The sequence below is a fragment of the Stenella coeruleoalba genome (genome assembly GCF_951394435.1).
Source record: "Stenella coeruleoalba genome assembly, chromosome: 8".
Classification (NCBI taxonomy): domain Eukaryota; kingdom Metazoa; phylum Chordata; class Mammalia; order Artiodactyla; family Delphinidae; genus Stenella; species Stenella coeruleoalba.
Window position 1 is genome coordinate 35,388,125 of NC_137154.1, and position 13,178 is coordinate 35,401,302.

General features: G+C 43.3%; 1 protein-coding gene across 4 annotated transcripts in view; it reads right to left on the reverse strand.

Annotated features, from left to right (window-relative positions):
* NELL1 (neural EGFL like 1) overlaps nt 1-13,178 on the reverse strand; it is a gene marked incomplete at its 3' end in the record, with an annotated part of 862,435 nt that overhangs the window by 654,206 nt on the left and 195,051 nt on the right. For all 4 annotated transcript variants that reach the window (XM_079930799.1, XM_079930798.1, XM_079930797.1 and 1 more), the window contains exon 10: nt 5,514-5,587. In XM_079930799.1, the coding sequence (XP_079786925.1) occupies nt 5,514-5,587 (74 nt within the window). The remainder of the gene's footprint in view (nt 1-5,513; nt 5,588-13,178) is intronic.

A 13,178-nucleotide genomic window follows, 5' to 3' on the forward strand; every position in this document is an offset into this window, starting at 1 on the left:
CCTTCCTTTCTCTATAGTCCAAATTTTGTATCTTGAGTATGTATTTGCTTTTATTTAAAAAAGCAATATTAAAAACACTACATTTGTCATTGAAATCTAAGGTGAATGTGTTTTTGGTACATGGGAAAAATCAAGACTCTCATTTTGCAATGCTTTGGACATGAAATGTTTGTAAATACAAGTTAAAAATCTGCATGCAGTAATATCTCTTTGGTGGCTATCTGAAAACATTTAAAACCCCTATCTTTGTGTCACGTGTCAACAAGCTTCAGCAAACTGCTTCAAATTCTGTGTATTTTAAAACATCACTACCGGGCTTCCCTGGTGGCGCCGTGGTTGGGAGTCCGCCTGCCGATGCAGGGGACACGGGTTCGTGCCCCGGTCCGGGAGGATCCCACATGCCACGGAGTGGCTGGGCCTGTGAGCCATGGCCGCTGAGACTGCGCGTCCGGAGCCTGTTGCTCCGCAACGGGAGAGGCCACAACAGTGAGAGGCCCGCGTACCGCAAAAAAAAATAATAATAAAATAAATTCTTGAATTAAAAAAAATAAAAATGCCACAGAAGGCTTTTTAAAAAATAATTACACATGAAAGGTTCTTTTTTTTACATATAAAAGGTTGCTTTGACTACTGATTAAAGCAGTCAACAATTCCAATCAACCTTTAACATATTTAATGAGTAAGACCGTAATTCCAAATGTTCAAAGAGAGACAAACCCCTTTACATGAATTTGAAAATAATATGAACTGTGATTACAGTAACATAAGTGCCACCAAGTCCATTTAGTCCAGCCACATAATTTGGCACAAACCATTTTTTACTTTATTTTCAAACTCTCTCTAATAAGTATCTGATGATTAACATTTTTAAAACTTCCTGATTGTGGTATGTTATTTTATGACCTTTGGAACTCTGCACTGGTGGCAAAATATAATTCATCCATTCTTTCTCATTTAGAGTAACTGTCACCATGTCAAATATAAACACTTTCAAGTTCTCTACTAATGACTATGCTTCAACCTGAATTTCTAATACCATATAAAACTCACATCTTTAAGTAAAATAAAAAAAAAATGTTGCTAGCCTAAAATAATGTCACAGGGCAGCAATAACTGGACAAAACTGACCAAGACTGCTAGGAGAGTTTATTCATCTTGATAAAAGAAATAAAACAAAATAAAACAGTATGTTAACTTCTGGAATCACTTGGTGAAAATATTGAAAACAAAAGTTTGTTTCTTATCTAACTGGGCTTGCTGAAGCTTTGAAATGATCCCAGGAAAATGAAACGCATGGATCACCAGGCAGCCTTTTGTCAACTGGGGATCTGCATTTGAACCATAGAACATGTGGCACATATATACAATGGAATATTACTCAGCCATAAAAAGAAACGAAATTGAGCTATTTGTAATGAGGTGGATAGACCTAGAGTCTGTCATACAGAGTGAAGTAAGTCAGAAAGAGAAAGACAAATACCGTATGCTAACACATATATATGGAATTTAAGGGAAAAAAATGTCATGAAGAACCTAGGGGTAAGACAGGAATAAAGACACAGACCTACTAGAGAATGGGCTTGAGGATATGGGGAGGGGGAAGGGTAAGCTGTGACAAAGTGAGAGAGTGGCATGGACATATATACACTACCAAACGTAAAATAGATAGCTAGTGGGAAGCAGCCGCATAGCACAGGGAGATCAGCTCGGTGCTTTGTGACCACCTAGAGGGGTGGGATAGGGAGGGTGGGAGGGAGGGAGACGCAAGAGGGAAGAGATATGGGAACATATGTATATGTATAACTGATTCACTTTGTTGTAAAGCAGAAACTAACACACCACTGTAAACCAATTATACTCCAATAAAGATGTAAAAAAATTAAAAATAAAAACATCTTTACAAATTTACAGCTGAGGCTGTGACCTTTTATAAGACTAGAAGTTTATGTGTGATTTTTTTTTTAACATCTTTATTGGGGTATAATTGCTTTACAATGGTGTGTTAGTTTCTGCTTTACAACAAAGTGAATCAGTCATACATAAACATATGTTCCCATATGTCTTCCCTCTTGCTATGTGTGATTTTATTAAGATTAGTTTGAAAAAAGGTTGACCTCCCATAACTTACAATATATTATTGTACAAGTTTGCTATTTATATTTTCAAAAGGTATAATCAATTCAGTCCAGTTATGGGAATGGGACTACATATTGACATACCAAGCTAATAACAGGAAATTAAAATCAAATTATAGTCTTAAATACAGTGTAGGCAAGTTACAAACACTGTCCTCCAAATGAGGAACACAAACAAAGGCTGGGAAACTGTTCCCAGACAGACTAGGAGGAAACAGTTTCTCTTCCTAAATTCAGTGCATGCATCCATTCTTGTCATGCAAGCAGTCTAGTGACTATGACCTGTCATTTAAAAAAAAAAAAAAAAAGAACACAAATTATTTGAGTAATTATTTGCTCAATTCTCCCAAGGATAGCACTTATGCAAGACCATTTTAGATGTCTAGGAGAGAAGTTAATTCATCATATACAACAGGTACCTTAGGGCATTAAGGCTTAAATCTTGCAAAAGGCTGCCCGAGAGAGACCCGAGGCCTTCTCATCCTACACCCGTCACCCTCTCTCCCTGCTGACCACACCCATTAAATGTGTCCCGAAGCTCTTCTCTGGCCTTTTATAAATGCTACCCTTTATCAAGGGAATCAATGAGCCATAGCCTGACCAATCTGGTATTCTCAGATAGACTGAAAAGTGATCATTCAATCCTTCTGAATCCACCCTTCTACAATTCAATAATGTGAACTATTTCCAAGCAAGTCTAACATCATCAGGACTGGCAGTAGAGAGCCTAAGAGAGGAGCCTGTAGATTCAGACCACACAGGTTCAGATCCCAACTGGTTCCTTGACTAGCTATGTGACTCTGATCATGTGTGCCTCAATTTCCTCATCTGTAAGATGGGGATGATAATAATGCTACCTACCCCTACCGAATAACAGGGTTATTATGAGGTTTACACTAGACAAAGTTTCAAATGTTTTAAATAGTGTCTAGAAAATACTACATATTCAAGAAATGTTAAATATTATTGTCAGTGAGGCTTCCCTCTGTGCATAAAGTATTTAGTAAATAACTGTAGAAAGACAATAAATGAAGAAATTAATGACTTTTTAAAAGATGCTGAAATTATTCACATGCACACAAACCACATATGCAAAAAGAATAACCTGTCTGCCCCAACTTCTTCCTGAGTTATAAAACCATAACAAAACAAAAACAGTAGAAGATGAACCAGAGCAAGGAGAGTACCTACAATGTGCTAATAATCATGTTAAGTACATTTCCAATATGCTGGCATGTAAGTCCACACCCATATCTTCTAGAGGTCTCAGATGGTGTCTGCCCTGATCCTCTCTGCTGGTAACAGGGATGGAGTCACAATCGTGACCCTTGCCAGGGTTACCCACTACTTCTGCCCAATATGTAAAGGGGGTTGCTAGTCGTGAGTGACAGATGCAGGGTGGATCCTGGGATCATCAGCGGAGTGGGTAAGACTGCCTTTAGTCATCCCAACTTCCCTTGAGGTAGAATAAAAAAGTAAGGGTTTCAGAGTCCAAATCACCTTCCCTCCCCCAGAAGTGAAACAATCCACAGGGAACGTGACATCTGCCTTATATTCAGGGAGGACATGTGTGGTCATGTGGAATAAGAAAAATAGCTCACACGTGTTGAGGGCTTACTTTGTACCAACGAAGTCCTTCACATGCTTTATCTCATTTAATCCACCCACCATCCCTATGTGGTCATGTCCCAGCCGCATGCTGGGGGCCACCCACCCGCTTCCCCACTCCCAGGTTTGGAAGCTCCCATGGTTGATTGAGAGATCACGGAGCCCTCACTGTCACACCATCTCTACCTCTGCCACAGACTAAGGAGTCCACCCCACAGTCCCCACTGACGCAGAAGGACCACCACACCTGCATACCCGCCAGACTGTCCAGACCCATGGAATCTCTGCCATTCCCAGGGGCAGCCAAGAAAGAGCGAATGGGAAACGCAGTGGGGAGGCGCAAAGGAGTTAACTCCTGCGGTAGATTCTGGCCACTGAGAGACAGGAGACAGGAAAGAGCCTTCCCTCCCCCAAAGCTCCCCAAAAAGAACCACATTCGAGTTCCCCGAGAGCTTCAGCATGTCCCTAAATGCCTCATTCTCCTCAACCTTTCAAATACACTCCTTTCTTTTCTCCACGGATGTGAGGAAAAGCAAATGAAATGCCATAGGAAACAGCCCTTGGAGAGATGGTCTATTCTGTGACACAGTAGTTCCAGCCAGCCTCCCTGGAGATGCCCCTCAAAACCAGGCCTGCTTCGCTGTGGGGCAGTGGCAGCTCTGGAAGGCGCCTCCTTGAATTTCCTCTCCCTCACTTCCTTCTTTCCCTCTGTCTCTCACTCTTGCGTTCTAGGACAGCACCTCAACCAAGTAAGTGCTTGGCTAGCTCCCACACTTCATCCAGCACTTTGTTCACATATGACCTCCTCCGAGAGGTTTTCCCAGACCATCCATCCCCACCTCAAAGCTCTCTACCCCTTCAACCTGCTCTGTATTTTTCATAGAAGTTGGCATCATAGTTGACCCTTGAACAATGCGGGGGTCAGGGGCGCCGACCCTCCACACAGTCTAAAATCGGCACATAATTTATAGTCAACCCTCTGTACCTGTGGTTCCTCCGTATCCACGGTTCTACATCCAGGGATTCAACCAACAGTGGATAGTGTAGCACCGTAGTATTTACTACTGGAAAAAATCCGTGCATAAGTGGACCCACACGGTCCTAACATGTGTTGTTCAAGGCTCAGCTGCATCTTGTATATTTATTTGTTTATATCTTACTGCCTGTCTCCCCACCAGACTGCAAATTCTATAAAGACAAGGACTTTGTTTTGTTCACTGTTGTACACCCAGAATCTAGTACCATGCTGGTAGGTAGCAGTTGCTCAATGCATGTTTGTTGCATGATTTTTTTTTATTATTATTGAAGTACAGTCTTAAATGAGATCTATGGTTCTACACATCTTATTTTGAGAAATACGCGGGATGGGGCAGGCAGGAGACAGAGGCACTGTCTAACATTATATCAGACTCTTAGGAGTAGAAGTGGCACTATCCACAACTAACATCACAGACTAATTGCCCCAACACCAAATCAAAACCTTTTCCCAGGGCCACCTGACAACCTCCCTGACTCATGGTAGCTGCTAGCTCCCTTCCCCCTTCTCACTTCCTTCCCTAACAGTCTTTCCCAAGGCTACCTGATCCACGGCTGACCACAGGCTAACCACACAATGACAGTGGCTGGGAACTCCACAGCCAGGACTCAAGCCCACCAGAGAGTCCTCCCCCTCAGTGGTCCACTCAGGACAATATGCTCCATTCCAGACTCCTACCTAAAGCCCGCATCTCCTTCTCTACAAGTAATGGGGATCATAAGATTGAAACTTACTCTGCATTCCCGACAGCTCTTGGTTAAAATCCGCTGGCCTTCGGCAAGGACTTTTCCTCCATAGATACATTTTGCTGTAATAAAACAGAAAAACAGTTCAGACAGTCATGCTATGCAACAAAATGATCTCAGGGGCACCATCCAACTCCAGTAGATTCCACAGAATATAAATGCTCTCATTCTAAGCAATGCAAAGCTCTTTGCATGTCTGGAAGTAAGACATGGAAATAGGATGGGGATAACTGTTGAATCCCCTTTCAGACTGTCATCTCTATTATGTTTGCCAGGAGTCCTTCACACCAAGCACATACAACTATTTCAATGCTGCGGTTGCTGAAGGAACTAGAGAATGAATTGATGTGGTCAGTGTTAAAACAAGGAAGAGGTGGTTGTCATCACCGTGGAGTATAATAGCATAGCTTTGATTCAGCTACTCCAGCCATAAAACAAATGACTGGGTGAGAGCAGACTTGCATATATACTCCACTCATCAGGACCTCAGTCACATGCAGAGAGACACCATTTTTCCCCATTGTGATCATAGGAAGCGCATGTCTTTAACTTAACTATTCCCAAGAAGCTCAGAGACAACTAAGAAATACAAGTGAGTAAAATGCTGAATCAAAATGCACTAGACAGGGCTTCCCTGGTGGCGCAGTGGTTGAGAGTCTGCCTGCCGATGCAGGGGACGCGGGCTCGTGCCCCAGTCCGGGAAGATCCCACATGCCGCGGAGCGGCTGGGCCCGTGAGCCGTGGCCACTGAGCCTGCGTGCCCGGAGCCTGTGCTCCGCAGTGGGAGAGGCCATAACAGTGAGAGGCCCGTGTACCGCAAAAAAAAAAAAAAAAAGTACTAGACAGACTGCCTTTGGAAAGGTAAGCTGAACAGGCTAACAGGGAGGGCAGGGAGGAGAGACAGGCCTTGGAAAAAGGTTAACAGAGAAGCACAAATGCTGACCCACTTTCAAGCAAGCGCAGAATATGTTAATTTGATATGACCCTAATGTAGCTCTGCCAAATTCTCCAGCCACATCCACAGGAAAGCAAAGGCCTGATCACTCCCTCTCCGCACAAATGAGGATGCTTTCAGCCCTCGTCCTCGGGAGAAGCAGAAGTGAAGACACGCACTCTAAGAATCTCCACCACTAACTCACTGTCTTACAGAAAGCACCTCAGCTCTCAGAACCTCCATTTCTCCATCTGTTAGAAACAGGTGAATTCAATCTGGTAGTTTCTTAGTTCTACAATCTTCGGACTCATGGAATGTTCAGGTATGTAGGGACCTCAGCAAACAACTCATCCAACTCCCTCTTGTTGACCACAGGAAGAGGAAAGCCCAGAGACACTGGTTTACTTAACATCACGATCCCACAGTGGCTACTATGGTGTGCAACCCAGATCCCCCTCCACGGCCAAAGGTCACATTCCTGAAACTGCCAGACAGGTGATGAGCAACAGCTCTCAGCTGAATAGTGATCCGGGACTTGCCCTTGTCCAAAGTCAAGACCCCTTCCCAGCACAGCCCACATCCAATGAGCGGTTGATGAAGATGTTGCAAAGTCCTGGCCCCTTGCCCCAACTCAGGATAACTCCAAGGGTCAGTCCAGCTCCACAACTCCTTGGAGAAATGACTGAGGTATCTGTTGTAACTGCACTGCAGTTCAACCTCTCCTTCTGCCCAACCCAGCTTCCTTCACTATCTCATTCCCACCCCAGAACTGATCCTGAACTTCCTAATAAAGTACAAGCAAATCTCCATTTCACAGTCTGTTTCTTCTCAGAACCTGCCCTGCAACAAACAACACGTACCTAACTCAGATCTGTGCCTCTCTAGTATCTGCATTCAGTGAATGGTACCAGTATCCACCCCTAGCCTCCACACCCACCACCCATACCCCAGCGCCTAGGGCCCTTCTATCCCCTTCCTCTTACTCAGCACCGTGTCCAATCAGTACCCAAATCCCTGCAAAGCTCGCTCCTTGTTTCTCAAGTCAACCCACTTTTCTCCATTCCCACCACCTGCCCCCAGGTGCTACCTTCACTCAGGATATCCCTCCTCTTTAGTCTACCAGGAAACTTCCTAACTTGCCTCCTATGTTCTGGTCTAATCTTACCCAGTCCTTCCCCATACAACAGTTGAATATATATTTTAAGTGCAAATAGGACGCTCTGCTTTAAAATCATTAAGAGTCACTCAAGCCCTCAGAATATAGTTCAAATTCCTGAACTCAGCACACAAGGCCATCCCTGGGCGTTCACTCTCCCTCCCAAACTCCCAAACCTTCACACCTCCACTTAAGACTCCAGCCACGCTCTGCTTCTGGGATTTGCATGTACTGTTCTGCTTCTCCAGAACACTCAGCCTCATCTACCTGCTCCTGGTAACCTTCCATCCTATATACCCATCAGTTTCAACTTAGGCCCGACTTCCCCCCAAGAAGTTGTTCTTGACCTCTAACACTGGAGAACTGCCTTCACTTTGTGTTTGTGCGGTACTCTGGACCTCGCCCTAACAGAGAAAATATCACATTTTACCTCTGTTGCCCCAATGAGGGTAGGAACTATGTCTATTCATAACTTTATCTCTAGCCCCAGGCTCAGTGCCTCTCTGGGCTTATTGTTAGTAACAATTTTAGAATTAATGAGCCTCCTTGGTAGCAAAACGCAGAGAAATGTGCTGATTCCCAGATGAGAGTTCTTTCTGCTATTCACTGCTATTCCAAACTTTAAAAGCAGACACCAAGGTTTTCAAAACATCAACAACAAGGTAGAGAACCAATAACATTTTCTAGATAACCCCCTTCCTCACTTCATTTTAAAAAAATATCCCCGATCATCTCTTATGCCTCAGTTTTCCAGATAAATCAGTTGACTCTGACTCATGGGTCCTAATGATCACGTGGATTCCCCTATTTGCTTGCATGGGGAGACCATACCTCCAAGAGCCTGAAATTCCTGCCTAATAAACTCCCACACTCCCAAACACAGCTGCTGCCAACTTGGCAAGACGGCTTGCTCCAGAGTGACAATTCTGCTAAATACACGGCTGTCAAATCTGCCATCTGCTCCTTGGCCCAGGGTGGGAAGCAAAGAAATAGACTTTCCTTCCTTATTTTTGCACCTTGCCACCCCCATGATGTTAGGATCACATTTGCTACCCTGTCTGAAGACATTCGCCCGATTCCTCTCATCCTCTGATAGACACTCATCCCGGAACTTCGATCTGGAGACAGGAGGGTCTTACTGTTTACAGTCACACCACACACAGGGACACATCCATCCCTCAAATCTACCAATCTGGTATAAAAATTAAACGTCCACTGAACTTCATGTCTTCACATGGCAGGGTGCCTTAGGGGCTGCAAGTGACATCAACATGATGCTGTGTACCTCAGCCATTCACAGCCTTGGCACTGATGCAGGATGCATGGACGATTACAATACCAATATCTCTAAAGTTATCTCAGGACAGCTTTCAGCATCACCACTGAAGGTCACAAGAATTTCCCCTGCTTCCTCATCCTCACCCCACTTCTCTGACGATGCCCTTCCTTCCCGGCCCCACCGTATGCCTAATACCAGTCCTCATTATCTAACCTCTTGATCTACAGCCAAAAGGCTTATTTTTGATATCTGGGAAATTCAAGCAGAAGGTAAGTCAGGCTCCGGTACCTGTGGCTGGGGCATTTGGGATGCCATTCCAACAGCTTTTAGTATGAGTAGAAATGTAAATGGATACCTGAAGCCCTTCACATCACACTGGGGACATGCAAACAAGACCATTTCACAGTGTCCGACGATGAAATTGAAACTCAGCACCAACACACGCTTCTCCACAATGTCAGAAACAAAGGTACCGGGGATTTACAGAAACAGTTACGCAGTTGTATCTTTTTGTGCCCACAGACACGTGGCCCTTCAAATCCGAGCCTGATTTCTCTAGTGCGATGGATGGACACTTTTGCCATTCGGGTGCACACTAAATAAACAACCTTTAGGCCCCACTTGGCACCCCTGTCAGATGTGGATGTGAGGTTGCTCTGTCTTTATTTGAGCCCTGCACACACTCCAGCCATCCCTTGGCACTCAGCAGCTGAGAACATCAAAATCAACACTCTGTGTTACACTTTATAGGAGAGTGGCAGAGCAGAAAAGCTCAACGCCCAAGGAGCCATCCTCCCTCGGTGAGCTCGTTCACAGACCTAGCTTCAGAGACCACCTCTCTGAGCATGACGCCCACGTCAAACTGGTTGTCCCTCAGCCATCTCCAACTCTCCTATGCCGAACAGAATGTATTGCTCCTGAAGCCATTTCTTCCACCTGCCTTATTTCTGTTAATCACACTATGAGTCTCCCACAGGCTCTTGTTCGAAACCTGGCAACTGCTCCCTTACAGATGCTCTGTCCCTGATTCATCTGTCTCACGTTAAAAAAAAAAAAATGCTTACAGAGTACCTACCCTGCCCCAGGTCTTTTGGCCATCACTCAGCTTCATCCCTTCCTTTCCATGTCCTCCGGCTGTGCCTAACTGCCTGCCGGCCTCATCACCTCCACCTGCAAATGGGCCTGAATCCCACACCCAGCTCCCTGCCTCCAGCTCTCCCCACACAGGGGCTTTTATCAAAGCATTTCTCTGATTATGCCAAACCCTGCTTCCAAAGCTTGCTTCTGAGCCCCCCAAACAAACACTGTGTTTACTTCCATGATTCTGCATGTGCACTTCCCTTTGGCAGGTGTGTTCTTACCTACCTTGTCCACATGGCAAACTCCTATTCATTTGTCAGCACCCTACTCAGCTATTCCTTCCCCCATGAAGTCTTCCTAACACACACACACACCTAAGTTTCTGATGGAATTAATCACTCCCTTCTCTGTGCTACCCTTGCATCTTACATAGCATACATACCGCACAGTACTCTGTTGTAATGAGATGGGGCATACATCTCCCTGGACAGCAGACGGGGAGAGGAGACAGGTTAAAAGCATTAATTCTGGAGCCAGACTACCTGGGTTTTAGTTTGGCTCCACCAAGGCCGAGAGCCCTTGGACAAGTTAGTTCTCCTCTCTGTGCTTTACCTCCTCATCTATAAAATGGGGATCATAGTGGAGCCTATGACTCTAGGTTTTTGGAAGAATGAAATGAATTAATACACATAAAAAAGCTTAACAATGTCTGACATAGAATGAATGATCCACATGTGCCCGTTGCTGTAACCAGAGGACAGAACAGAGTCGGGAGAGGAATCTCAGTAAGGATGACTGAACGAATTCAGTGGACTACAGTCAGCATCGTCCATCCCCAACCCACCTTTGCAGCTTATTTCTACTTCTCACCTACAAAAACCATGTTATCACCTAACAGACTATCTCCCTGTCCTTCTGCAACTTGTTTTCCTTTGCAAATGCTGTTTTGCATAGCTCAAGATTCTCTCTCCATCCTTTTCCTTCTCTCCCATCTCTGATGGTTCCCAAATCTATCTACCAAAAGAATACTAATTCTAGGACACCACTGTCCAGAGATTCCAATTTAGCAGATCAGAGAGGGGCCCTGGGACACTCTATTTTAAGTTCACCAGGGGATTCTAATGTGTAGCTAGGTATGTTCAATTCCTTAAACAGAGCAGACACCCAAGAAATGTTGGAGGAATGAGACTCCTGCACTACTTTCTGGACTTCCATGCCCATAGCTAAGGAATCTAGAAGGCTCTCCTGAGTTCTCCCTGATGCCTCCCAAAAAGATGGAGGAAGAGCCTAGTATCACAAGTTATGAAAACTGCCTTGCTCTTGGAGATGGCCTGATTTATTGGGTTTTTTAATCAAAATAAAGTATTTTTCTCAGATAATGAATTGAGACTTAAACACTTAGACCAGGTTATTTCCTATTGCCACATGGATGTCCTCATCTGTAAGTGCTACAGCTCCTTGAAGCCATGACGAGTGGATGAACACTTAGTAAACGAGCACACAAAACAATCAGCTTTCATGTATCGGCTCTTGAATCAAATCAATACTTTTTCTCAGAAACCCTAGGACGCTGCCCCACCCAAACCCAGAGAGTAGCTTGGGAAATTTTATCTGAAAGGAACAACCAAAAGAAATATTTTCCATCCTTTACCTGATGTGAAAATATTTGAAAACTTCTATATCTTTTCAAATTAGACGGTTTTTTTCTGCTTACTTTTATTTTTAAAAACATCTTTATTGGAGTATAATTGCTTTACATTGTTGTGTTAGTTGCTGCTGTATAACAAAGTGAATCAGCTTTACGTATACATATATCCCCATATCCCCTTCCCTCTTGCATCTCCCTCCCACCCTCCCTATCCCACCCTTCTAGTCTTTTCCATATATATGACCAGGAGTGGAATTGCTGGGTCATATGATAATTGAGCAGTGTTCTTAAGCATTTATTTGTATTACCATTTTATTAAACTATAAACATTTCAAACTACCGATCAGAGCTGCTGAGAAAATTCATTCTACCTAGCTAAACTGCTATCAATTCCAAACAAAGGCAAAAAGCACACTGATGGTTTAGCTAGCTCATGTATCAGCATCTTGGTAAAATCGGGTAACTTGCTGCAATGTTTTTTAAAACTTAATATTCTCCAGTAAATTAGAATAAAGAAAAATGACTATCCCACACATTTCTAGTGAGAGGATAATTGGATGATATATATCAAGGACCTTGAAAATGTCAGTCTCTTGGCCCAATAATTCTACTTTGGAGAATTCTATCTTAAGAAAACGTAAAATACAAAAATGTGTCCTCACAAAACATATTATTGAAGAGTAATTTACAATAGTGAAAAGTGGGAAAACAGCCTAGTTCTCCAACAATTGGGGAATAATTAAATAAGTTACACAACAGCCAAAGGGTGGAACACTATGAAGCTCGTTAAAATGAGGTTTATACAGAGTTTTTTAAAGGATAGTAATACACTTAAGTGATAACGGTAAGTCAACAAAGTAGGTTAAAATTATCTGCATAATAAAACTTCAATTGTCCACAAAATATAAGTTTTAAAAAACGAAATCCACTACAACTTCAGGAGTGTTTGTTTCCAAGTGGTGGCATTATGGGTGATTTTTCCATCTTTACCTTTACCCTTATGTGTTTTCAAATGTTCCATCGCTTTTACAAGTAGATTATCAAAAGTTTAACACAAAAAACAGCTGAAGGACTCACCTACTCCCATGCCCAAACTACAACTACCAAGAGACAGCTTTCACAGATTCATCCACAGAGCTCAAAGTAATAGATTAAAAGTACCTCATATTGCTTAAACAAATTCCTAAGTTTCTCAACTTCTTCCCCTATTACATAGAATATATCAAGATAGAAAAAAATAATCTATGGCTGCTAAAAACTATCTTTCCATCATGGAATCAAACTATAATCTCAACATCTGGGCCCCTGATCTATCTGTATTGCCAGACATGACTTCCAAAAGCACTTAGAATAGAAATAAGGAAGTTTCTTTTAGATCAACTCTGCGTAAGCCCTCCAGAGTAATGGGTGTACCGTGCCAACCGTAAATAGAAGACATTTTCCAAAGTTCCTTTCGAAAGAGTATAAAAAAAGATTGGGCTGGTACAAACAGACCAGCTATCCCCACTTCCACTGTCACATTAGGTGACATGCTATTCTTGACAAAAAACTAGACC